Source organism: Heterocephalus glaber, unplaced genomic scaffold (genome assembly GCF_053883595.1).
Source record: "Heterocephalus glaber isolate CG9 unplaced genomic scaffold, H.glaber_assembly_v1.0 deba00001452, whole genome shotgun sequence".
NCBI lineage: Eukaryota > Metazoa > Chordata > Mammalia > Rodentia > Bathyergidae > Heterocephalus > Heterocephalus glaber.
The window spans coordinates 16,179,304-16,204,060 of record NW_028258302.1 but is presented as its reverse complement, the minus strand read 5'-3'; the positions used below and the strand labels follow the sequence as shown (position 1 = coordinate 16,204,060).

The 24,757-nt window shown below is 52.5% G+C and overlaps 1 protein-coding gene across 4 annotated transcripts; it reads left to right on the top strand.

Annotated features, from left to right (window-relative positions):
* The first annotated feature begins 8,951 nt into the window (after positions 1-8,951).
* Extl1 (exostosin like glycosyltransferase 1) lies at positions 8,952-24,368 on the top strand. Of its 4 annotated transcripts, none has more exons than XM_021263095.2 (11): positions 8,972-10,837; positions 16,541-16,654; positions 16,980-17,061; positions 17,367-17,486; positions 18,061-18,193; positions 18,388-18,494; positions 19,060-19,149; positions 19,793-19,879; positions 20,451-20,611; positions 21,488-21,656; positions 21,810-24,368. In XM_021263095.2, exons 1-11 carry the CDS (start codon positions 10,062-10,064, stop codon positions 21,990-21,992), a joined length of 2,022 nt encoding a protein of 673 aa, XP_021118754.1. In that variant the 5' UTR covers positions 8,972-10,061; the 3' UTR covers positions 21,993-24,368. The 4 variants fall into 4 exon arrangements, with proteins under 4 accessions (XP_021118755.1, XP_087071659.1, XP_021118754.1 ...); XM_004850631.4 differs by having other exon boundaries at positions 8,976-10,837; positions 16,564-16,654; positions 16,954-17,061; XM_021263096.2 differs by lacking the exons at positions 20,451-20,611; positions 21,488-21,656; positions 21,810-24,368 and adding an exon at positions 20,612-21,440 and having other exon boundaries at positions 8,952-10,837; positions 16,564-16,654; positions 16,954-17,061.
* Positions 24,369-24,757: the final 389 nt, after the last annotated feature.

The window sequence follows — 24,757 nt, the reverse complement described above, 5'->3', positions numbered from 1 at the left end:
CCATGCTGAACATTCACAGAAGTCCTCACTGAAAGAGTGTCATGTCCACTAACCCCTGGACGTTGATGAGGAGCTGCTGGGCTCTGGGGGAAGAACAGTCCAGGCAGAGGGAAAAGCTAACGGTGGAGTGGGGTGGGGAGGCTGAACTGGCCTTGTGATCAGGGACAGGGCAGGGCCTGGGTCCCAGAGGACCTTCCACAGCAGGGAGAGAAGCCTGGATTTTATTCTAAGTCTGATAGGAGCCAGGGGGGCTGCCTTCAAAATACAGCCTTTTATCATTCAGGATGACAGCGCCACAGATCAGGAGACCACTGCCGTGGAAAAGGTGGTTTGTTTTACTCATGGATCCCAAGAGGAGGGGACACGTCAATGCCACATCTGCAGGGGATGGGGGCCACCCAAAGAAGTGCCATGCCAGTCAGGAGGCAGCAGGAGCAGGGGAGAGCATGGGCAGGAGATTTGACTGTGGTCTCCCTGGGAAGGGAGAGGTGAGGCAGGTTAAGCAGGTTAGGACTGGAGTTTGAATGATTTCAGCAGGCTCTGGGGCTCAGGGGACATGTGTGGTGGTACCTGGTCCTGGGGTGACTAGAGCAGAGGACAGTGGCCCTGAGTGTAAGACAGAGGAAACAGGCTCTGGGTGGGCTGGTTTGGCTCTGGAAGACCCAGTCCAGGGCCAGCTGCTCACCATTCCTAGGGATCAGCTAGCTTTGGAGAGACAGTCCTTCCTGATTGGCCATGCCCTGGTGTCAGAGCATCAAAATGTGGACAATAAAAAGACATGGTTAGTACAGAGTTAACGCCAAGGAGGGAAGGGAGTTTATATTTAGCATGATCCTCAGCTGTTGTGAGGAGAAAGTATTTTAGTGAGACCAGAGGAACGCAGAGACCAGAGGCCAATACCATGATCTGAATGCCACACCATGGCAGCTGACCTGGGGTTGGGGGAGTGGGGGAGCAATGCTGGTTTCAGGGTTAGTTGAGAGGTGGTGATGACAGGATCTGATGAGCATTCAGTGAGGCCAGGTGTGGTGGTGCACACCTGTAATCCCACCTCTCTGGGAGGCTGGGGCAGGAGATCACGAGTTGGAGCCCAGACTTGGCAACTTAGCTAGATTCTGTCTCAAAATAAAAAACAGAGCTGGGGATATAGCTCAGTGTGAAGGCAAAAAATAAATTAAATTAATAATGAAATAAGTTAATATAATAAACAATATACTAAAACAATAACAAATTAAATTTAACAATAAATTAAATTAATCCAGTGAGGATGCCATTTGGATTACAAGAGGCACCTTGACCACATTTGGCTCTTATTTCTGGGATTTCCATGTGTGCTTCCTCCCTGGCCCTGGACTGTACTACCTCACATTTGTGATGTTTATAGCTTACTAAAGGGCTTCTAGGACATAATACCTCTAGGGTTCGTGATAGACACAGTGTTTGACATAGTGCCAGGCACAGAGCAGGCATTCAACCAATCAACTGCGTTTTCTTCCATCAGGAAAAGAAGTAGAAAGCCCTGCGGATCCGATATCACACAGACCACAGTTTGAGTGCCAGCTTTACCACCCGCTAGCTGGGTGACACAAATGATGCTACCTCTCCTTCTCTCCCTCCTCTAATTCGGAAGCAGAGCTAAGAGCTCCCAGCCTTTGCAGTGATTGTGAGAATTAAATGAGGCAGTGTAAGGCAGGCTGCCAGCCTTGGCCCAGCCCTTGCAGGAGCTGTCCATTATAGCAGCAATTATCACATATTACGGAGAACCAGTCTGGGGCTGGCTCCCAGCTCCCGAGGTGCAGCCAAGACTCAGATACAAATACATTCCAAGTCAGAGATAGAGACAGAGCCCTTTTGTCTCCTCTGGGGCCACCTCTGGGCCTGCTTCCCTCCAGGGCTGATCTCTGCCCTAGCTGGCCTGCTCTGCAGGGCATCTCCTCAAAGAACCCACAGAAAGCAGTGCTTGCGTTGCCAAGCAGCATTCCTGGGGAGGGAAGAGGAAAAACAAATCTTCCTGCCTCTGCTTTGGAAAGCAAACTGTTAAATACCTGGGTTTGCAGCAGCCTGCCAGCTAGGTAAACACTCGCCAAGCAGGCAGCCTCTGCTGATTAACCCCTTGATGACCAGGGCAGAAGTGGAGGTGTCCTGGTATGGGCTGCTCTGGGAGGAGCCAGGAACTACCTTGAGGGAGGCTGACACAGCTTCTGGGTCCTTCAGGGAGGGCTTAATTCAGGGGAAACATTCTAGAAGAAAGAACAAAATGACTTCAGAGTCAGGTTGTAAAATTTACTTCACCAAATCTTGGCCCCATGAATACAGGCCCCAAAGGAGTGGCCAGGACTAAAAGCTCAGCCTGCACTTTGAGGCACAGACAGCGTCCCATGTATGACGTCTGTTCACCTAGATGATCTCTGACTCTCTCTGGATAACAGAAACCAACCTCCCAGGGGACCGGAACCCAGACTTGGGCTGTGACTAGGTATGGCTGCTTAGGAGCAGACTTGGGTGATCTAAAATCATTCACATGTATACCTAGTTTGGCGAGTACTTTCCTATGTACTCTCACGTGAGAGTCTCGCACTAAACCTGTGAAGGGGGAATTAGCCCCGTCTAGTGCAATGATTGACCCCAGTTTCATTATTCCCTCACTGTGTAGCCTTGGGGCAATCACTTCATCTCTCTGAACCTCACTAACCTCACGTGAAAAATGGGGAGAATAGCCACCTGCCCCACAGTTTTAGGCTGTGAGACTTAACTGAAAGCATGGATCTAAAGAGCTCAGCAGCGCCTGGCTCTGAGAGAGTACAAGCATCAACGTCTCCCTTGAATCCCCCATTTTTACAGAAGAAGCAAATGAGGCCCAGCAAGTTACCAAATTATAATCCCCTAGACATTAAGGAAATGACCATACAAATACTTAGCGAGCATGTGTTGAAGTTATTTCAGGGGCTGAGTTGTAGCTCAGTGGCAGAACGTGTACAGAGGCCTGGATTGGATCCCCAGCACAGCAGGATGAAACAAATTTGTATTTCATTCCTTGCCGAGGAAATGATCAAATTGACAATGCTTGCTCAGTTTGTTGATAATATAGTCTATGATGCACAGAAAATACTGGAACAAGATTGTTAATGAGTTCCCCAACAGTGCATGGCCTGTAATGGTTGGAGCCATCTCTACTGGACAAAAATAATTTGTATCTTATTTTTCTATGAATTAACATCTTAATTTTTTGTTTGTTTTTTGGAGATAAGGTCTCAGTATGCAGTTCAGGCTGGTCTTGAACTCACTATGTAGCACAGGCTGGCCTCCAAGTTGCAGTGATCCTCCTGCCTCAGCCTCCCGGGTGCTGGGATTACAGGCATGTGCCACCACGCCAGGATCTAGCACCCTAATTCTTGTAAGTCTTAAGACATGAAATGTCTAGGCCCAAATGCCTAGGGAGTAAAAATTCAAATAAGTGACCCTCCCTTAGGAAATGTTATGAGGCTTGGGGGCTTATTAGACAGTACCCCTGTGGGATGATGAACATCATTCATTGCCTCACTTCCAAGGTTTGTATAATTTTCCTTATATGGTGTTGATAGGAAATGAAGGAATTAATCTTCCATTCTTAGGGCAACTTCTGAGAAAAAACTTTGGTCGAGAAAGCCTAGTCTTGCTACCACTTTAGGCTGGTGGTAGGAAAATAAAAACCCAGAGAAAGAGTGTGATTTGTCCAAAGTCACACAGCCATGCCTGGGAGAGGAGCAGAGGTCAGAACCTGCTGTCCCACCCTCCCTCCCTGGTCTCCTGGGCTTTTTCCTTGGCCCTGCCCAGATCTCCCTTGACCCAATGTCGGTGGGCACTGCTCTGCATCCTTCTGGGGCTGGGAGAAGCCTCACTCGAGCTGGAGTTGATGGATACTGCAGAGTCTTGTGAAGATTCCTGAGAGTTTGGGGTCATCGCTGACCAAGCAAGTAAGAGTGGAGACCATAGAGTCTGCTGAGATCTCCAGCCTCCCAGCATTTGTTAATTCCTCAGTGAAACTCCCAGGCAGCCCAGAGCCAGAAGAACAGCAGCAGATGAAAACAGCAGATGGAATTTCTAGTTCAAGCATCTTCTTCCTTTCTGCACAGAGGTGGAGCTGCAGCAAGAACAGGGCTCAGTACAGGGAATCCCAAGTTCAGGTCCTGATCTACCCCAGCTAGGCTTCCCTTGGGTCTGAGGAGGGGATGGAGGATACCATGCCGGGCATGCTGTGCCAAATGCTGTACTCCTTACCTCCCTCTTATTCCCAGCAAGCCTTTAAAGAGGAGCTACCATGAGCATCCCCATTTTATGTAGGAGGAAACAGAAGCACAGAGGGGTGAAGTAACTTGCAGAGGAATGTAGTGGACACCTCTGCCTGGTTTACTACCAGGCTATAAGTGGCACAAGCTTCTTACATCCCCATAATTCAGCTGTATTATAGTAGGAGTCTGACAGAAGCCCACATGACTCACGTGAGCATGTCAGATGGCAGAGCTGGGTAAGCATAGCTCCTCTCTGCCAATGGCCGCTGTGGAGATTTAAGTTCTGGCCTGTGATGTGGCAGAGCCCTGTTGAGTTAACTTCCAGCTGAGGTCAGTATGACCCCAACTAAATCCCTTTCCCTGAATTATGGCCTCCTTCACTAGCCTGATGGGTTGCTGGTTAATTATGACCCAGTCCTGATTTTCATTTGTTTTCTCCTGCAAGAAAGCAGCATCTCCCTTTTGCAGCCTTGCCTTGGATAACCAATAAACAATAACTGCTATCATCGGATACCTCACACACTATCGCCAGGTGTCTCACGTATACCCTGCCCTACTTCTTCCCACACTTGTAATCAATACTGGAGGTCTTGGGTGCCTTTTGTCTTTGTTGCCCAGAGCAGCTTAGACCATCCCAGATCCCTGCTTTCTCTTTAAGTCTCATTTCTGTGTCTTTCTTTTGTTCTCTCTTGCTTGGGTTGCTTTGCAGGAGATTGAGACCCGTGGCCAGCGTCCTCGATATAAGAACACACAGCTTTGTAAGAGCACTTGGGTTGTACTCTTCACCACAGTGCCCTTTAGTGTTCCAGGCCTTTCTTCTCTGAAGACTACAGCCTTTCTTTCTGGAGATTTCAGGCCCAGCCTGGGGAGAAGGAATGGAGGGAGGGAAGTCCAAGCAGGATGCAGAGAGGGAAAATATTTCAGATCAAAATGATGGTGTTAGTCCCTGTTCTCTGGCTGGGGCACTGTGACCAGTGTGATACCTGCAGTCTGTGGCAGGAAGCAACCCCTTACCCAGGGAGCCCCCAGGAGAGGGGGTGGGGTCACTTCTGCTGCGGAACAGGCACTGCAGTGCTCAGAGCTCTGGGCTGCCATCCAGAGCACTCCTTGACCTCACATCTACATAAAGGCCTGCTTCAGGTCTGCCCAGCCTCTTGTGGGAAGCCAGTCCTCTTCCTCTTCACTGCTGCCTTCTCCTTCCTGCCCTGGCCCGCTCCCTCCTCCCTAGTGTGTTGGCTTCTGTCCCATAGGTCAGAGCCCTGCTACAGGAGAGGGCCTCCTGGAGGCTTTGATGAGCACTGAAGAGCTCTCTCAATGCCTGGGAGCCCCTGGCAGATCACAGAGATCTATTTTTAGGATGAGCTCAACTCAGTCCTCCATGCCAAGATGCCCCGCCTTCTCTTCCCCCATCCAAGCTTGGAAGCATGTAAATTTCAGTCCAGACAAGCCCAGGCCCAGCTGGCCTAAGAGCCTCTCCTGCAGGCATGCAGGTAGGAGAGGGCTTATCTGACTGTACAAATGCAGGGTTCGATGTAAGCTGGTTGGGGAGCCCACAGCCAGAGCAGGATCAGGTGTCCCTCAGTCCCCTACCCAGCTGCTGACTTTCTCTCTTCATCCATTCCTTCACCATTCAACAGGCCTTTGCTGGAGGTTTATTCTATCAGGGCTTGTGGGAAGAAAGATGTATGAGAGCCGAGCCAACTAGTAGCCTGCTCCACTCTGTACGTAGAGACAATAATCATTTAAGGAGTGTCTGTCTAAAAACTGGTAATACAAGGATGATTAGTCTTAAATTTACCTAACCTCTCTCTTCTACCTTCAAGACCAAAGATACCAAGATAAGAGATATTTTCAAGATTCCAGGAACAGCAAGTCTTACAGGCAGATCACCCCATGGTAGGACTACCCTCTTAAGAAGGGGCAATTACCCCATGGTAGAAACCAAACTGCCCCTCCTAAAACCAGCAGGACCTCAAAGAACCAGACCTGAGACAGTGGTCAACTAGATCACAGCTTGACCAACTGGGCATACTTCTTCCCCCCACCCCAGCCTTTCTTCCTTCCCTAAAGCTCCTGTCAGCACCCTGAAGGCAGGGTGGAGGATGCTGGCCCCCCTGCTTCCCAGTGTGGCCACACTGAAAATAAAATTCTTTTCTCATTTGCCACCACTTTCTCTGGGCTCTCAAGGTGGCAGGCGGCAGATGGTAGAACCCGGTCTGTCAGGAACCCCAGAGTCAGGCCCCCTGGCCCAAACCAGGAACAAGACCAGAAATCAAAAGCCATGGCTGCCTCTGTATCTGCCATTTCCTGGCTATCCTCACATAGCCATGATGCTTTTCTCGAAAGTACATCGCTGTGGGCTGGGGATGAAGCACATGGTGGATTGCTTGTCTGCCGTGGAGCCCTGGCTTTGATCTTGGCACTGCAAACAAGAGAAACCCCCAAATGCCACACTGCTACCCTTCAGGTCTTGGGGTAGGCATCACTTCCTCTGAAGCTGTCTCAACCCCTAGGTTAGGCAGCCCCCTGTGTATTCCCAGGTCCCCTCCACCACCATTCTGTGCTTGCTGGTTACCAGCCTCTTTCTCCTCTGGACAGTGAGCTCAGGAGGACAAGAGGGCATACATCTCACTCAGCAGGCAGAATGGTGCCGTGGTTAAAGATATGGATGGCCTAGGACCCCTAGCTAGCTGTGGGAACGTAGGCAAGTAATTTAAACTCCCTGGGCCTCAGTTTCTTTGTCCATGAAATGGGGATGAGAATGGTATCTCCCTTATAGAGAGAGTGGGGAGAGGATTTGATGAGCTTGAGGTCTGGAAGATGTCCTCAATTCTTGTTATCCTGAGCAAGGAATTGAACAGATCACACAGAGAGTAAAAGCAGCACAGGTTTATTTAAAGTGAAACTACATGGGCCGGGGATTTAGCTCAATGGTTCTGCCACCTGCCTCGCAAGTGCAAGGTCCTAAGTTCAATACCCTAGTACCAAAAAAAAAAAAAAAGGAATAAAGTGAAACTACATTCCTCAGGATGGGAGCAGGCCAGTGAGGAGAGCTCACAGCCCCAAAGAAACCAGGTACCAGTTGCTATATGGAGTATTTTATGCTTGTTTGTTTGGTTGGTTGGTTTTCTTTTTCAGGCAAGGGGCAGCTCTTTGGATTGAGGAACAATTAAGAATAAGTCTCTTCCTTTCTATTGTAGGTTTTTTGTTTTGGGGGATTTTTTTGTCTGGACCTTTGTGGGACTGTCTTGGTGCTCAAGGTCATGGTGGGAAGGATCAAGACTATAATGCAAATGAGATTATAATTATATGGGGTTACCTATGAGTGCTGAAGATGGTCCCTAGTACACGAGTCTCCTTGCTTTTATCAGGGGTGGTCTAGTTGTTAGAACCGGATGCTGTCTGTGGTCTTTGGAAAACTATCTTGGGCTGTCCCAGAAGCCTATAGCGAATGTGCCCCCTTGTTTTTACCAGGTGTGTCCTAATTGTTAGAAGCAGGTGTTTTCTGTGGTTTTGGAGAGCTGGCTTCCTCTTTTCTCCTCTGCCTCTCAGACCCGCTCCAGAGACCTCCTCCGTCTACCTCCTGCCTCATTGCCCTGTTCAGCGCTTCATCCTCAGTACCGCATGTGGAACCTCCCCCGAGCTGGTCTCCCGACTCTTGGTCAGGTGGAGGAGTGTATTAACAGATGAGTGCAGGGACAGAGGGAGGCCCTGGAGGAGGGCCCTGACCCAGCCCGAGGACAGTTGAGGTGGCCTCTTGTCAGAAGGGAGCCTTTGCCACTTCCTGGAAGACAAGGAGGCATTAGCAGCATGCACAAATGCCTGCCCTGGTAGTAGGAGAGCACTTGGTACGTTCAGGAATGGTCAGCCACCACAGAGCAACCTGCAAAAGGCCTGCTTCCCTTACTGGCCATCTTCAGGACACTCCTGGCTGTATGGACCATGTCCCACCCTAGACGGGCTGCTCATGTAGGACAGAATGTTCCCATGGTATCTCCCCCATCAGATCAGCAGCACTCAGATCAGCAGCACTCAGATCAGGGGAAGACAAGCAAGGAAAAGGAGGGCACTTGTTGAGGGACCCCCACTGGGAGGATAGGCTGGATCTAACCTGGCAACCATCTCAAGGTGGATGTTATTATCCCCATTACAGAGGTGGGGGGGTTAGAGGCAGGGAGATGCAGAATCCACTTCCAAGCACCAACCCGGGCCCATCCTCACCAACCTGGGGGTCCTGTGTCTCCCCATCACTTCTGCTGTTCCTCAGTGGGTGGCAGTGTGCATTGCAGACTCCCCTGACAGAGGAAGGAACCAAGACCAAGGAACTGCCGGGGGTTCCCCCAACGGAGCATGAACTAAAGAAGCACCAAGTTCAGGAAGAACTTCCCATACTGACAGGACAAAAGGCTGGGCCTGGATGAGGATGGGGGCACCAAAGGAAGAGGGGACCAATCCCTGGGACAGGTCAGAATACCTTACCTAACTCCCCTGCCACAACCCCAACTCCTCACTTCTCTGTTGACTTCCCCATCTGCTGATTTGTCAACTTCCCACCCTCAAACACACAACCAGGGTGACCGATGGTCAAGAGCTCGGGGTTCAAATCTCCACTCAGAGACTTCTTAGCTAGGTCATCTCAGGAGGATTCCATCCCCTGTCTTAGCTTCACTTTTCTTATCTGTAAAAAAATGACAGAGAAATCTCTGCTCTGGAGAATTGTTGTAAGATTCAGAGACAAGCTGTGACAGTGCGTGGCCAACCATGAGGCATGGTACCTGCTGGTTATTGTCGTCAGCAACCCAGGAAATTGGTTTGGAAGGAGTTAAGCGGAGACCTTGCCTCCCAGCCAGGAACAAATCAGGGCTGGCAGGGGAGGAGCCAGGCTGCTGCCAGGAAAGAGATCTAGACCTGCCAGATGCAGCCCGAAGGAAGGGACGGGAGACAGAGTGGCGCTGGCAGGGCTTGGGGGGCATGGGGCAGGGCTTAGCTCAGCAGACCTGGCCTCTGCTCCTGGCCTCTGTTCTGGGAGAGCTCCAAGCCTGAGGGTCCAGGGTGGCTGTGAGGCTGGGGAGGGTTGGTGCTGCCCCAGCTGGGGACAGCGGCAGAGTGTAAGAGGACCAGAGCCTTGAGTCTTCTCGGTCCCCCAGGCAAAGGGCTCTAACTTCAACTGACTCTGATGGCCCGCATGGGCACAGAGTTTAATTTTAGCTCCAGCCACAGGAGTGCCTGGCTGCAGGTGCAGGGGTAGCCAGAGCCACAGGGATTGTTCAGGCAGTGGGGCAGTGGGAGAGACAAGCCCTACTTCCTTCCAGCCTTCCCCCCAGCAAGGCTGTTTCCTGTGGGAGCCCTGACCAGTCCTCCATGGCCTGGCAGACAGCCCTCCTCTCAGTCAAGGCCAAGGTCAGAGGGGGCAGCCAGGAGGGCAGAGGGACATTGCTTTGCTGTCCGGACAAGGGTTACATCAGTCTGAGTAGTGCCCAGGGCCAGGGGGCCCTGCCGGTGGGGCAAAGGGTGACTTGGTTGTGCAGAGGCTGAGGAAACAGAGTCCTGAGCAAGGAAAGCAAATCCAGAAAGCTAGGTCCTCCCTGGCTCCTCATGCGTGGCCAGTGACTTGCTGTTTGACCTTAGGCAGGGAGTTTGTTCTCATGGGTCTTAGTTTTCCCATCTGTGCAGTGACAGTGTTGGACTAGAAAGCTGATCGCAGCCCAGGTCTCCACCCTCAGGTTCTGCTTGTTCTTTCTGTGTGCCTGCAGGGGCACCTGGCTTTCCCCAGCCTTGGTTGTGGGTGGCCACATGCAGTTCTGGAGAAGAAAGTCCCTCTGGCTGGCACTGTCAGCTTCCTGGCTCCTCCTCATCCTCCTAGGGGCCTCCCCACTTCTCCGCCTAGCAGTGTCCCCCAGACCTCAACCTGCCACCCCCCAAGGCTGGCCCCACTGGCTGGATGCAGCGCTCCTGCAGAGTTTCTCCCAGCCTGAGGAGCCCCCAGAAGATGTCCCTCAGCCTTCTCAAGCCCTCCATGGTGCCAGATGCAGCTGGGGAACCTGCTTTGACACCTCCAGGTGCAGGGATGACGGCCTCAAGGTATTTGCACACCCAGCAGCTGGAACAGCCTCTGAGACGCATCGCAGGATCCTGGCTTCCCTGGAAGGCTCCCGCTACCATGCTCGAAGCCTCACAGAGGCCTGCCTCTTCCTCCTCCTCAGCCAGGGCACCTCGGCTGGACAGTGTGGCCCAGCACCCCACCACTGGGACGGAGGCAGAAACCACCTGGTCATCAATCTCCACCCAGACTCCTGTCCCCGAGCCTCCCAGTTGGGACAGGCCATGGTGGCGGAGGCCAGCCCCAGGGTGGACACCTTCCGGCCTGGCTTCGATGTGGCACTCCCGCTGCTCCCTGAAGCCCACCCATTTCGAGGTGGAGCTCCTGGCCAGCTGCGGCAGCACAGCCCCCACCCTAGCGCAGCCCTGCTAGCCCTGGGAGAGGAGGGGGGCAGGTGGCACACAGCAAGTACTCACTCTGCCACCTGCCCCTGGGATGGGCGCTGTGAGCAAGACCTTGGACCTAAGCAGTAAGTGAACCTTCCCTTTGCGGGGCTGGATGGGAGGGGGGCTGTGAAAGGAGAAGCCCAGAGATGAGGATGCGGGGCAGGACTGGCATGGAGGACCAGCTGGTCTTGGCAAACTTAGGTCTCAGCTACAGCAGGAGGGAGTCAGGTTAGGCAACAGAGAGCACTTCCACCAAGACAGTGATCTGCCTCAAGAAGGGACAAAGGCAGATTTTGGAGAGCTCTCTCTCGGGAATCTTTTTTTGTTTTGTTTTGGTTTGGTTTTTGGTACCAGGGATCAAACTCGGAACCTTGTGCTTTTGAGACAGGTGGCGGAACCACTGAGCTAAATCCCTGGCCTCTCTCTCGAGAATCTTTAAAAACAAAGCATGACTCACATCTACTTACTCTCTTTCTGGTATTCCAATCCTTTCTACCCTAACATTTTTTTTTTGGTACCGGGATTCAAACTTGGGACCTTGCGCTTGTGAGGCAGGCAATGGAACCACTGAGCTAAATCCCCAGCCCCCTACCCTAATATTTTATGTAACATACACTTGTATGGTGCTTACTCTGTGATAAGCACCTTTATAAATAATGATTATGCATAATAAACTTATACTAATTGCTAATACTAATTTAAGTGTTTTATACCAGACACTAGGATCAGGTGGTACCTGCTCAGAGTGATTAAGTCACTTATCTGAGGTCACACAGCCAGAATGAGCACAGCCAGTATTTTAATCCAGAACTACCTATTTCTAAAGCATTTCCTTCGAGAGTTCTGCAATTTAAGCAAGAGTACAGTGGTCGACCCTGTCAAATGCCTCCATGGGGCCCTGGAGCTTAGTAACTGCTCACAGCTAGAAGATGTTCCCAGCTAACTTGGAGGATTAAGCTCTTAAGAAAACAGCCTTTGGTTATAGGTCTGATCTAAAGAAGAACTTCCAGCCAGTGAGAGGGCCTGGATATAAATAAGGGCCCCGGGGCCTATGGGACATGGTGAGCCCTGCAGAAACTCCTTCTCCCAGGCAGGCTGGGGCAATGCACCTCAGGAGATAAGGGAGTTAGCATCCAAGCTCCTGAAGCCCCTCTCTCTCTTCGGGAGGCCAGCAGCCCCTAAAGCCTGGGCAGGCAAGAATGGAAGTTCCTTTGGGGGTGGCAGAGGGCTCCCTCATCAACCTCTGTCCTCCTCTGGCACCCCTGGGTTGGAAACTGTCCCTCCCTCCTCCTTCCTGAGATTCCTCCCTTGGGCTTCCTTCTCGTGCTCTGCTGGAACATGACTATTCTGAGCTCTGCTTCCCTCCTGGGAATTCTTCCCTTGGCCAAGCTCCAGTGTCACCTCACATGGGGCTCCTGGGGGTTCTCTCCGTGAAGGCTCTTGTGGGACTGGAACCCATTTACCTCCTGAAGGCATTTGGAGGCCTCCAGAGAGCCACATGGCCAGGGATAAGAAGGGAACTGCCCTGTGATCCTGCCATCCCTTCTGCGGGGACCCATCTCTAGTGTCCTCAGCAGCCAGGCAAGGAGTCGAGCTCTCCTGAGGCCCCACAGGCTCAGAGCGCAGAGCCTTGATGGAGAGATGGATGCTCACCCTTGGTGACAAGGCTCCCTGGTCCTGCCCTCTCTCCGTCTGAATGCACAGTATTCAGCCACTCTTGCTTGTAAGAAGTTCCACTTTGGGCTGATTTGGGTGACTGCAAAGTGCAGTTGGTTATTGGTGAATGCAAAGCGATTTCAGTCTGAACTCTGAGAAACTAAGGGAGTTGCACACAGCAGGTAGGTGAGTGCACACAAATTGTTCACTGGTGGATCTAAAATGGGCCAGAACTGGTCAGTTTGTTTATCTAATTAGGATGGGTCACCCTCTGGATAGGAGAGGGTTGTGTTTTTTGTTTGTTTTTTCCAGTGCTAGGAATCAAACCCAGGGATACATCCTTAGCCCTTTTAATTGTTTTAGTTTGAGACAGGGTCTTGCTAAGTTGCCCAGGCTGGCCTCGAACCTGTTACTTCCTGCCTCAGCCTCCCAAGTAGCTGGATTATAGGTATGTGTCACCACTCCAGGCTTTGGTAGATTTTTTTTTTTTTTTGGTACCAGGGATCGAACTCGGGACCTTGCGCTTGCGAGGCAGGCGCTGGAACCACTGAGCTAAATCCCCAGCCTAAGGTAGATTTTTTGATATATCCAAAATCTGAAGCTTGGCAGCCTCTCATTGACCTCTGAACCACAAGGAGCTTCAACTTTGGCCTCAGCCTACCGCCAGGTGACAGGGTCTGTCATCTCTGGGTTAGCTGGACCCTCACTTTCTCTGAAGCTCCAGGCAGCTTCCTGGGCCAGACATTCAGTACAGGGATAGAGAGAGGGGGGCCGACAGAGACAGGGCCAGCCCTCAGAAGGTGGCCTGAATAAACAAGTGCTGGCCAGGAACAGGCATTTCACAGTCCTGCCACTGTCCCACATGCACTCAGCTGGTGCCAGGCACTTTACCTGTCATTGAAAATTCTCAAGCACTCTTCTAGGGAACCACTACTATCCTCGTTTCAGGGCACAGGAAACTGAGCTCAGAGAGGGGGTGTGAATGAACCAAGGGCCTTCAGTGACACAGTTCTGTCTCGAGGCCCCCTCACTTTTCTGATCTGGCGCCTGGAAGTGGTGGAGTTGGGATTAAACCCTGTACTTCTGGCTCCAGCACCTATGTTTTTCCACCTTGGTTGAACAGTCCCCTGTTGCTTCAGAATAAGGGTCCACCCACTGAAATTGTTACTTGTGTATTTTTATGAATAGGTAATTCATTCACAGGGTACAAAATTCCAAAGACACAACAGGGTACACAGTAAAAGTCTCACTTCCATTCCTGTCTTCCGACCACCCAGTTTCCCTTCTGGAGCCAAGCACAGTTTCCAGTTTCTTAGGTGTCTGCTCTGAGAAGCTCTGTGTGTGTGTGTGTGTGTGTGTGTGTGTGTGTGTGTGTGTGTGTGTGTGTGTATGTTCAGGCATGATGTGCACAGATGTCCCCCATGTTTAAATGTGGGGGGGGGTGGTATCAGGAATCGAACTCAATACCTCACATTTGCCAGGCAGGTGCTGTGCCACTGAGCTAAATCCCCAACCCTAAATGTGTATTCAATAGATTTTTTTCAAGTCCCCCAGTCTGTATCTATTAGATACAACAGGGCCAGTGATTTAGCTCAGTGGTTCCGGAGCCTGCCTCGAAAGCTCGAGGTCCCGAATTCGGTCTCCGGTACCAAAAATTAAATTAAATTTAATTTAAAAAAACAGATATAACAGGTACCATGTGTAAGGCCAAAAATACTTTTTAAGGTGCATAAAAGTACTATGAGAAGAAAAAAATGACCATTTAGGTAGAAAAACATTCTAACATATAATATTGTTTGGGCCAGGCATTGTGACACACACCTGGAATCCCAGCACTCCCGAGGCTGAGGTAGGGGGATTGTTGTGAGTTTGAGGCCAGCTTGGGTTACATAGCAAGTTCAAGGCCAGCTTGCATGACAAAGTGAGACCCTGTCCCAAAAAACTATAGTTTGGTTTTATACCAACATAGTTATCAAATATAATTTTTTTTGTACTGGGGATCGAACTCATGTCCTTGCACTTGCGAGGCAGGCAGCGGAACCACTGAGCTAAATCCCCAGCCCTATCAAATATAATTTTTAACACTTTTTCCTAGCAGGACTGGCTGCAAAGTTCAAAGTACTTAAGGCACACAGAAGTTACCCTGTGGCCTTGCCTGAGGCCAGACCCAAGTAGGCCCCTGTGGGCAGGGGCAGGGCCACACTGATCGCCCATAGGCTCTGAGGCCCTGGATCTATGCCAAACATCCCAGAGTCACACAGTGCTACGTCTTCATTGGTGGTCACCACACACGTGCACAAGTTTCCTCTATAACACACTCCCCAAATGCCATACTGGTGCTTATTGAGCCTCTGCTTACTTAGCTCTCTTGATGGGAAACCCACTACCTCCCAGGACTGTCTGTACCCCCAGCTCCATTACTAGATTTTGTGCTGAAACTGGCCCCAGGCCCTGGCCCATGGATCTGGAATCTATCCTCTAGTGCCACACTGGGCATTCTTCAATTTACCATCCACGGAGTGTCCATTCTTCACCCTGTGCCCTGCTAGGCCCTAGGGTGCTAGGATGAGGAGGCACAGCCCTTGGCTTCAGTAGCTCAGCACTGTAGGAGAGATGTACAAGTCCATGGCTTGACACACACTGTTAAGCAGAGAGAGGCTGCACATCCGCCTGTCTGGCTCTTCTGTATAAAAGCCAAATGACCTCTTTGGGCCTCAGTTTCCTTTGTAAAATGAGATAATACCAGTACATGCTTCCTATCTCATAGCTGTTGTGAGAATAGAGTTAGTGTGTGTAAAGCACACAGAACTGGGTCTGGAGAAAATAGGTGCCCCACAAACATTACCTGGAAGTTAAGGGGGGCTTCCCAGAGAAGGTGGTGTGTGAGCTCAGACATTAATACAGAGTGGGAGGAATTCCTAGGTCTACGAGGCAGGGAGGGACATTTGGGGTGAGGGGAAAGGATGCAGGTGCACAGGGGCACTGAGGTGGGAACAAGGAGACAAAGGGTTGAGGGGTGCAGGTTAGTCAGCAGGCCTTAACTCTCTTTGGGCTCCCCAAAGCCTAAACCTAGGGGCTTTCAGCCCCTGGTTTACTGTACTGGGGGGTGAAGTGGACTCTACCTGCCTGGCTGGTGGTGCGGCTTTTAATGTGACAGAGGGTGTCCTAAAGTTGAACTTTGACTTCTTCAGGGGGAGCCCAGTGGACACCTGGGCATCAAGTGGAGTAGAAAGGAGACCCAGGGCCCCTGGAGACCCCTAAGCAGTGCCTCTGGGGTGATTCATCAACTGGGGTCAGGAGTTGACACATCTCAGTCCTAGGCCTCGCTCTGTCCCCCTCTGGGACTCAGTCTCCCTCTTGTTTAGTGGGGTTGGCCCCCGGGCTGTCTGATATTCCCAGGTCTGCTTCTTAAAGGTCAGGCTGCCAACCAGACGGGCTGCAGCAGAGGAGGATCCTGGGAACCTCTGGGCTCCCAGCCCTCAGTCCCAGTCTGGGCAGCCCAGGGATCCTGGTCCCCCACCAGCCTCTGTCTTCCCAGCTGGGTCATGGGCAATGGCTCCCTGGGTTGGCAGACCCAAGGAGGTGGCTCTGAGGAGGCTGTGACTCCTTCCCCTCCCCCCCCAGCCTGAGTGTGGCCCTGGAGCTGGGGGTAGGAGGTGGAGGAACAGAGGTGGCCTGTCCTTGGGGCGGGTAATAGGGCCTCTAGGCAAGAGCTTCCTGTGTGGTTCCAGGCTGGGGGCCCAGCCCACCTCCTGACAGAGAAGCCTTTCATGGGCCTGGACTCCTCCAGGGGTTGGGGGAGGACCGGGCAGGGAGGCCACTTGAGTGGAAGGTGCCTGAGAGTCTGCATGTGACAGAGTAGAAGTGGAAGGGGCTTGGAAAACATCAGGTCCCACTGCCTCCTATTTTGCAGATGAGTAAACTGAGGCCCAGTGAAGGGAAGGGAGATGTCTGAGGTCACCAAGGGCAGACAGGAATCCTGTCTCCTAGGGCATGGCTGTGCACGTGTCAGTGTGTGGCTGTATGTGCCATGCATGTTTGTTAACTCGTGAGAACACGATGGTTCACACTATGAATTTGGGAATGTTGGAGCCGGGCAAGGGGCAATTGTCTCAGGCTCACGTGTGCAGGGACCTGTCCTGTGCCTCCTTAGGACCCACCCTGGGGAAAAGCTGCCCAACGCCACCTTCTGCCTCATCCCTGGCCGACGTGCTGAAGCCTCTCGTTTCCTCCAAGCCCTGCAGGTACAGCCCCAACTTGCGCATCGCTGTTGTCCATCCCCCCTCTCCTCATGCTGGTAGATAGGTGGCCACGGGCCCATGGCAAGGGGTAGTCAGCGTTTCACTTCTTCACTCTGGGCCTCAGGTGTACCCGTGGCCACGTTCATGAGCCCTCTACAGAACAGCATCTTGTCTGCCCCAAACCCACTTTCCTTTCCTCTTTGCCCCCTGTCCCCAACAGCAGTTGGTGCTGACTTGGACCTGGGAGGGGGTGAATCTGTCTGGGTGGGACTGGGCTGCCCGGTGACCACCCTGCCCCCCAGGCTGGCTGCATCCCTGTGCTTCTCAGCCCCCACTGGGAGCTGCCCTTCTCTGAGGTCATCGACTGGACCAAGGCGGCCATTGTAGCTGATGAGAGGCTCCCACTTCAGGTACTTCAGGGCCCTGCCCATTGGTGAGGACTGGGCCCAGGACATGGGAGGGACCCAAGATCCTGATCTCCCAGCTTTAGCCTTCATTCCTATCCCTCACTACATGTATCGATAAATTTCCTCCTCCCTGGGCCTCTCTCTGGGGCTGCCATGGTTACTAAAGTGTCATTTAAACCCATCTCTGTGTGACCCCTGAACTCAACTGGCCAAAAATGGCTGCGGAAAGCCACAGATTTCTCCCTCCCAAGGTCAGTCAGGGCCTGCCAAGGTCCCAGGCCTCTGCCTTTTCTCCCTCTGTGCCCCAGGTCCTGGCCGCCCTCCAGGAGATGGCTCCTGCACGGGTCCTCGCCCTGCGACAGCAGACTCAGTTTCTGTGGGATGCCTACTTCTCCTCCGTAGAGAAAGTCATCCATACCACTCTGGAGGTGAGGGCTCTCACCTGTGGGGGCCTAGGCCTTGGACTCCTCCTTCATCTGCCTGGTCTCTAAACTCCTCCCCCTGGACACCAGTCTTGAGATTCCTCCTTGAACTTGCCTGTGGGCTGTATCTGAGTCCAGGCTGTGAGACCTTGGCCCCCTTTCTCTCCAGTCTTGATCTCGGTTTTCTTATCTAAGAAGGAAATGCATTTCAGAGGGTTTGCTAGTTCCAGTTGATGGCAGTGCCTTGGTTGGGAGGAGAATCTCAGGATCTTTCAGGATTCTTGGTCCTGAAAAAATGTTATGATCTGTTAGTTATGTCAGCTGTGAGTGAGGAAGGAAAGGAAGGCAGCAAGGCTGCCACATCTGTTACTTGTAGGAGGCAATCACAGATGCTTCCCCTCCAGATTTCAGCTTCTCAACTCTTCTGCTCCCAGGGGTCTGGTGCCATGGCTGCCACCCTCCCCCTCCTCGGAACCTGAAGGGGAAGATGGGAAGTTCTGCCCAGTCTTAACTTCCTCAGCCCCTCAGGGCTTGCAGTCTTGAGGCCACACTGGCCACTCCCTCCTCTCTTGCTTCACAGATTATTCAGGACCGGATCTTGGGCACCTCTGCCCACCCCTCACTGCTGTGGAACAGCCCTCCAGGGGCACTCCTGGCCCTGTCCACTTTTTCCAGGAGCCCCCAGGACTTCCCCTTCTACCACCTGCAGCAGAGTATGTTCTGGGCATAGGACAACACGAAGTCCCCTCAACTGTCCCCAAGTCTACCCTAGCCTCACCCACAGGGCCCTGCTGAGACCCTCCCCATGCCTCCGCCATGGATACTGGCTCTTGGGGTCCCCTACTCAGGATCTCTCCAGAGGGCTCTGTCTCTTCCCACCCTAATAGCCTGTGTCTCCTTTCTGAAGGCTCCCACCCTGAAGGCAGATTCAGCGCCCTCATCTGGGTGGGGACCCCCAGCCAACCCCCTTTGAAGCTCATCCAGGCGGTGGCAGGCTCCCAGCACTGTGCCCAGGTCTGCCCCCTCCACCAGCTGGAGTCCTGGGATCCAGGGTGGGCGTAAGGGACAGGGAGGCTGGAAAAGTAGTCATTCATTCACTCACTTAGCAGTTATTTTCTCGGTCAGGTCCTGGGGTTGATACTGAGCATGCAAAGAAAAACCAAGACAAGATTTTGCCCCAGGATTCAGATTCAGTTGGCATGTCCTGGCACACAGACTGTCAAATTACATTTCCAGAGAAGCCAGGTAGATCCTCAAAGAGGAATAAAGCAGCTCAGGAACAGCTACTCAGGGAGACATTTGGGCTGGGCTGGGAATGAAAAGGAGCCAGAGGAAATATAAAACTTAGAGGAAAACATGGGGAGGGGCATGGAGTCAGGGTCCTGGCTGGGGGCTACCACAACCACACCAGATTTCTTGCCTTCTGTAAGCCCCAAGGCAAGGACAGGTCTCTGAAAAGACCTCAGATCCAATGAAGCATCTCATACATGCATCTGTGGTACTGTCCCCTGGAGAAAGTCACTCCTGGGACCCCCTTCTGCCCCAGGCCGCAGTCTTCAGGAACCCCCTTCCCTCCTAGATCATGGTTCTGTGGAGCAGGGAGAGGCCACTCCCTTTCAGGTGGCCGGAGACAGCAGTGCCCTTGACAATCATGGATGGGCCTAGGAAGGTGAGCACTGGGAGGGAGCTGGGAGGGGTGGGCTTGTGCTGGGAACTGGGGAGGCACCCAGCACCTTTTGCTTGGGCCTCAGCCAAAGCCAGGATTGGAGATGGGCCTGAAGAAATCATTCCTTGGGTTCCAGCTGCAGACCTCATGGAAATGATTCTCTTTCCTCCCTGACCCTCATGAATGATGCTTCCAGAATGCTAGGGTTTCTGTGAGGAGGAAAGGCAGAGGAGAGTGTGGGTGTCTCAGACGAGGGACAAAGAAACCTAGGATCTTGGGGAAATGTGGGCAGAAAGCAGCAAATGGGGGCAGGAAGGGGTGGCTTCTGGGAAGCTCGGTGGTGTGCACCGCCTATCTGCTGTGTGCTTCTGGGCAAGTCCCTTCAGCTCCCTAGACCAGTTTCCTTCAAATGAGAGCTGTCTGACAAACCCTCCCAGGGTGATGTGAGGATCTAAATGACTGGAGGAAACCTGAGGTGTCACAACCGAAGGGCAGGAGACCAGCTCCATTTAACCAAAGGGGGCCCTGAAACCCAGAGAGTGGGATGAGTCTGGGGCTCGCTGTATTCACAGCCCTTCCTCTACACCATGTCTCACTGTATGTGTGGGTTTCCTGTGACAGTCACCCTTGCCCTCTCCCACTGCAGGTCAGTGACCGCTTCTTTCCATACAGTGCCATCAGCACTGATGCCATCCTCAGCCTCGATGCCCACAGCAGTCTTTCTACAAGTGAGGTGAGCTGGCCCAAGAGGAGTCCAGTGTGGTGGGCACAGAGCCCAAGGGCAGAGCCAGGAGGCCCACAGGTCATGAGATGCAGCCTCTTGCTTGAGGAACCACTATAGCAAGCCAGGCAGCTTCCTCTTTAGAAATCTAACAGAGGTGTTCTCAGACTCTTTCTTTCTTTTTTTATTTTGGTTGTTTTTGACACAGAGTCTCACTATGTAGTTCAGACTGGCCTTGAACTCACTATGTAGCCCAGACTGGCCTCAAACTCATGGTGATCCTCCTGCTTCAGCCTCCTGAATGCTGGGATTACAGGCATATGCCACCACACTGGGCCTCTCAGACTTTTTTGAACTTTATTTTTGTGGCTCCTAGCTGAGAAAGTTCCCCCTCAAAATGTCCCTGAAATATTCATGCTACACATCTCTTCAACTCCAAGTAATGGCTCCCATCCTCTCTCCCCTGAACCCTGTCCTGGCCCTCTAGTCAGGCCAGCCTCTCCTCCCTGCCTCCATAAGATGCAAAGATGTTTCTGGTTGGTCAGGAAGTCCTTCCTCACAGCTCATTTAAATCTCTTTCCAGGTAGACTTTGCCTTTGTGGTGTGGCAGAGCTTCCCAGAGCGGATGGTGGGCTTTCTAACATGGAACCACTTCTGGGATGAGTCCCAGGATGGCTGGGGCTACACTGCTGAGATGGCCAATGAGTTCTCCATGGTTCTCACTGCAGCTGCCTTCTACCATAGGTACGAACGCTGGCCTGGTGCAGGGATTGGAGGGCCAGAGACTTCCTGCCTGAACCAGGAATAGGGTGGCCCAGAGCCCAGAGCACCCAGGTCAAGGCCCAGATCTGCCACTTCCCACTTACATCACTCTGGGCAAGTCTCTTACTTCTCTTGAGTTTCAGTGTCTTTGTAAAATGAGATGTGTTCACCTCACAGGGCTGGTGTGATCATCCAGTCAAGTCCCCGGCACACACATGTTCAACAAATAGCTAGTGTTGTTTTACGTAGAAGTTCAGTATTCAGTGGTAAGGACAGTGTTGGGGTTTGGTGGTGGTGGTGATGGGGTAACAAGAGAATGGTTCTCGTGCGTTATAAATGTGGGTCTGCTGGGCTGGGGGCCACCTCAAAGCTGCCTGAAGTGCCTCACTCTTAGGGTAGGGATTGCACTGCAGAGGGGCTCCTCAAAGTAATTCCTTCAACATGTTTAAACCAATCTGTGTAACATGGAACCCCTTGCAGATTCATCCAGGGACTCTGCAGGGAATTTTCAGTAAAGTGAAGAACATCCCTAATGTCTGTAGAGCACCCTGTCTTGCGCTGTTGGGTATCACAAGCATCTCCTCACCTGGTTATTCCACAGTCTCCCTGAAGCTTGCATCTGGCTGGTCATGTTTGATCCCCCTGCCTGGCCCCACAAGTCTCGGTCTGCCTGAGCAGGGCAGACAAGCAGGGCCAGTGGGAGCTCTCTGAGCCAGCCAGGGCCGGGAGAAGGGCTTTGGAAAGAGGCTAGGATCAGGGTTGAAGGCTGAGGGGAGGTCAGCAGGGAAGAGAATGGGGCCTGGGGGCGGGGTGGGGGAGACTTGGCTGCAGCCTCTCCCTGTCCTCCCCCTCGCCCAGGTATTACCACACTCTCTTCACCCACTCCCTGCCCGAGGCCCTGAGGACCCTGGCGGATGAGGGACCCGCCTGCGCGGACGTCCTGATGAACTTCCTAGTAGCAGCAGTCACCAAGCTGCCCCCTATCAAAGTGCCCTATGGCAAGCTGCACCAGGAAGCGGCTCCACTGGTGAGGACCGCCGGACGTGGGACGGCACTGGGAGAGCATGGCTGGGGCTCCCTCTTCCTGTCTAATACAAATCCTTCTTGCTCCGGGGCGGGAGATGAGGGAGCCTCAGAAGGACAGAGAGCCCCATCAAGGCATTTCTCCTCCATCTGTTAGGCTCCTGGGGTTCCGGGTTCCAGGCCTCACCCTCAGCCCCCAGACCAAGACTGCATCAACCAGATGGCGGCAGAGTTCGGCCACATGCCCCTGGTCTCCTCTCGCCTGCGTCTGGACCCCGTGCTGTTCAAGGACCCGGTGTCTGTGCAGCGCAAGAAGTACCGCAGCCTGGAGAAGCCCTAGGAGAGACCCAAGGAGATCCTAGCCCAGCTCCCGGGCGGTGCAGCACCTGCCTGCAGGGGCATCCTGGAACCAATCAGGACAGCCTGTCGCCTAAACGTCACTCCAGACCGTCCAATCACGGCCACGATGCCTGAGGGGTGGGCGGCGGGCCCACCCCTCTCCACCGCTGGGCGGCCGAAGGCAACCCCTGGGTGGGCAGCGCCCTATCTCTGCTGCTGTGGCTCCGCAGCGGCTGATCCGCTTTTTGGAATGACTTTCTCTGCTCCTCCGCCCAGCTAACTTTACTTGTCTTTCAGATCCTTGCCTGACATTTATACCCGACTCACGGGGCTAGGTGTCGGAGATGCTCTCGCGGTTCGGGCACTGTTCACGCTGGCTGGCAACGTGAACACCGTTGACCTCCAAGACCGGCCGGAGAGTCCGGTGGGCAGGTCGCGTCTTCTCTCTGGTCTGGCATTTGCGCCTCAAACATTTGATGAATAGATAGAAGGGACATTAAATATATGCCGGCGTGGACACTGTGTATCCATCCCGCCCTGGACCCCTAGTTCGCGAAGAAGGCAGCCATCTGCAGACGCCTGAGTTGTCAGGCGCCCCAGGGAAGGAGCAGAGATTCAGGGAAGCCAGGGTTGGGGAGGAAAAGGGATAGGAACGCAGGTGACGCATCCCTGTCGAACAGGACCCTCCCCCGCATTACCGATTTGTACCACTAGGGGTCAGCGCCGCACCACACTCCCTCCACCAAAGGGAATGGGGTTTTAAACTTCCCCTGGTGGGGAGGGAGGGAGGACAGGGGTCGAGGTGGCTCAACAGTGTGCACTGCCTGGGGTCTGCAACACCCGTGGAATTGAAAAGACAATGTTGGTTTCCTAAAATGAGGGGAGAAGTGTTCCTTTTTTTCTGCTTTAAATGTTTGATGTAATTTACCAGTTAAAATATATACGAGCCTGTTGTTGTCATATAGGTAGGTTTTCAAGCCAGGAATATACTTTCTTTAAAAGGTGCTATTCAAATTTTATATTTCTTCCAGAGTCAGTTTCATTGTCTTCCAAGGTACTTCATAAAAGTTGTCAAATTTATTTCGAAAATGATTTCTGTGGGCCGGGGATTTGGCTCAGTGGTTTCGCCGCCTGCTGCGCAAGAGCAAGGACCCGAGTTCGATCCCGAGTACCAAAAAAACCAAAATTTTCTTTTTTAAAAGATTTTTGTAATAATGCTTTCTATATCCTTTTAAATTCTGTAAAATCTGTGGTAATGTCCTCTAAATCTTGATATTGTAATTTTTAAAAAATGTATAATTGAGGGCCGGGGATTTAGCTCAGTGGTTTCGCCACCTGATGCGCAAGCGCAAGGGACCCCAGGAGTTCGATCCCCGGTACTAAAAATAAAAAATAAATGTATAATTGATATTGTGTAATAGGACGAAAAGGCCTAAAGGAGTAGGGAAAGTGGGAGGGGTAGGGGAAAGGAAAGAAGGGAAAGGAAAAAATGAGAAAAGGAAAAAAAATGGAAACAAAGTCTTTGTAAATAGGGAGGGGTAGAGGGGTTGAAGGGAGGGCAGGGGAAGGGGGAACAAATCAGAACCAAGATACATCATGTAAAAGTACAAGATCCCAATGATGAACATAACTGTATTGTATACCTAAAATGTACCAATAAATTTAATGAAAAAAAAAAGAACAGCCACGCCCCTTGGGGTTGCACTCTTGGAGCTCAGTAAAAAGGAACCATTTCCAGGACTGGGCAGGAGGAGGGCTGTCCCCAGTGCCCTGTAGGCAAGGGTGGATGGGGGAGGAGTGCTGGTTCCCCTGGGTTCGTACACCTGGAACTGGAATTATCACTTCCGAAATAAAACGAGTGTTCTTGCCCCTTCACGCTCAGGCTATAAATACACTTACAGCAGCTGCACCCACCAGGCCGGGAGGGGCCCTCTCGTGGCTCTCCAGGAGCCAGGGTGACTAGAGGGTGGGGGTGAAGGGTCCAGGCCCATCTAGGGTGTCGGATGTTTTCCTGCTTTGAACCCTTCACTGCTCTGGAAACTCCCGTGACTAGGTTGCCATCTGGAACATGGTGTCCCTAAGGCCTCTGCAAACCTCCCATCCCCACCTCCAGCTTGACCTCTGGCCCCTGGATGACTCAGTCCTCCCTGGAGACTGTCACCGCTGGGCAGAGTGGGTGTCCCTTGGGAGGCAGGGGGCTGTCCAATGCTGGAGGTGCAGAGGGACTGAAAATGAAGGTAGGAGGGAAGCAGTCTGGCCCAGGGTCAAGAACATTGGTGTGGTGCCAGGGATTTAGCTCAATGGTTCCGCCGCCTGCCAAGGAAGTGCAAGGACCCAAGTTCGATCCCTGGTACCAAAAAAAAAAAAAAAAGAACAAGAGGACAACAAATGACTGTCTCCTGGGAAGGGTGTAAGGACTTGGCACATAGGGAAGCCCAAGATATAGGCTGCTGGGGCCTGCAGGGATTGCAAGGCAGACATTCGATTCCCTGAGGCTGGTGGTGTGCACAAGCATCAGCTGTCCTCCCTAGCCCCTGCCACTTCCAGGCCAACACTAATGACATCCCACAAACCTTGAGGGGCCAAAGGACCCCTGTTCTAGATCACAGGCAAACCAGTGACCGAGCTGGAAAGACAAAAGATCATTTAGGAAGAGGCTCAAAGAAGGAGGGAAGTGACCAGGCTCTCCTCCTCCTGCCATAGCCAGGACAGAGTCAAGACAGACTCAGTGCTGCCCTGGGCAGGTTGGAAGCCCACCTGACAGCC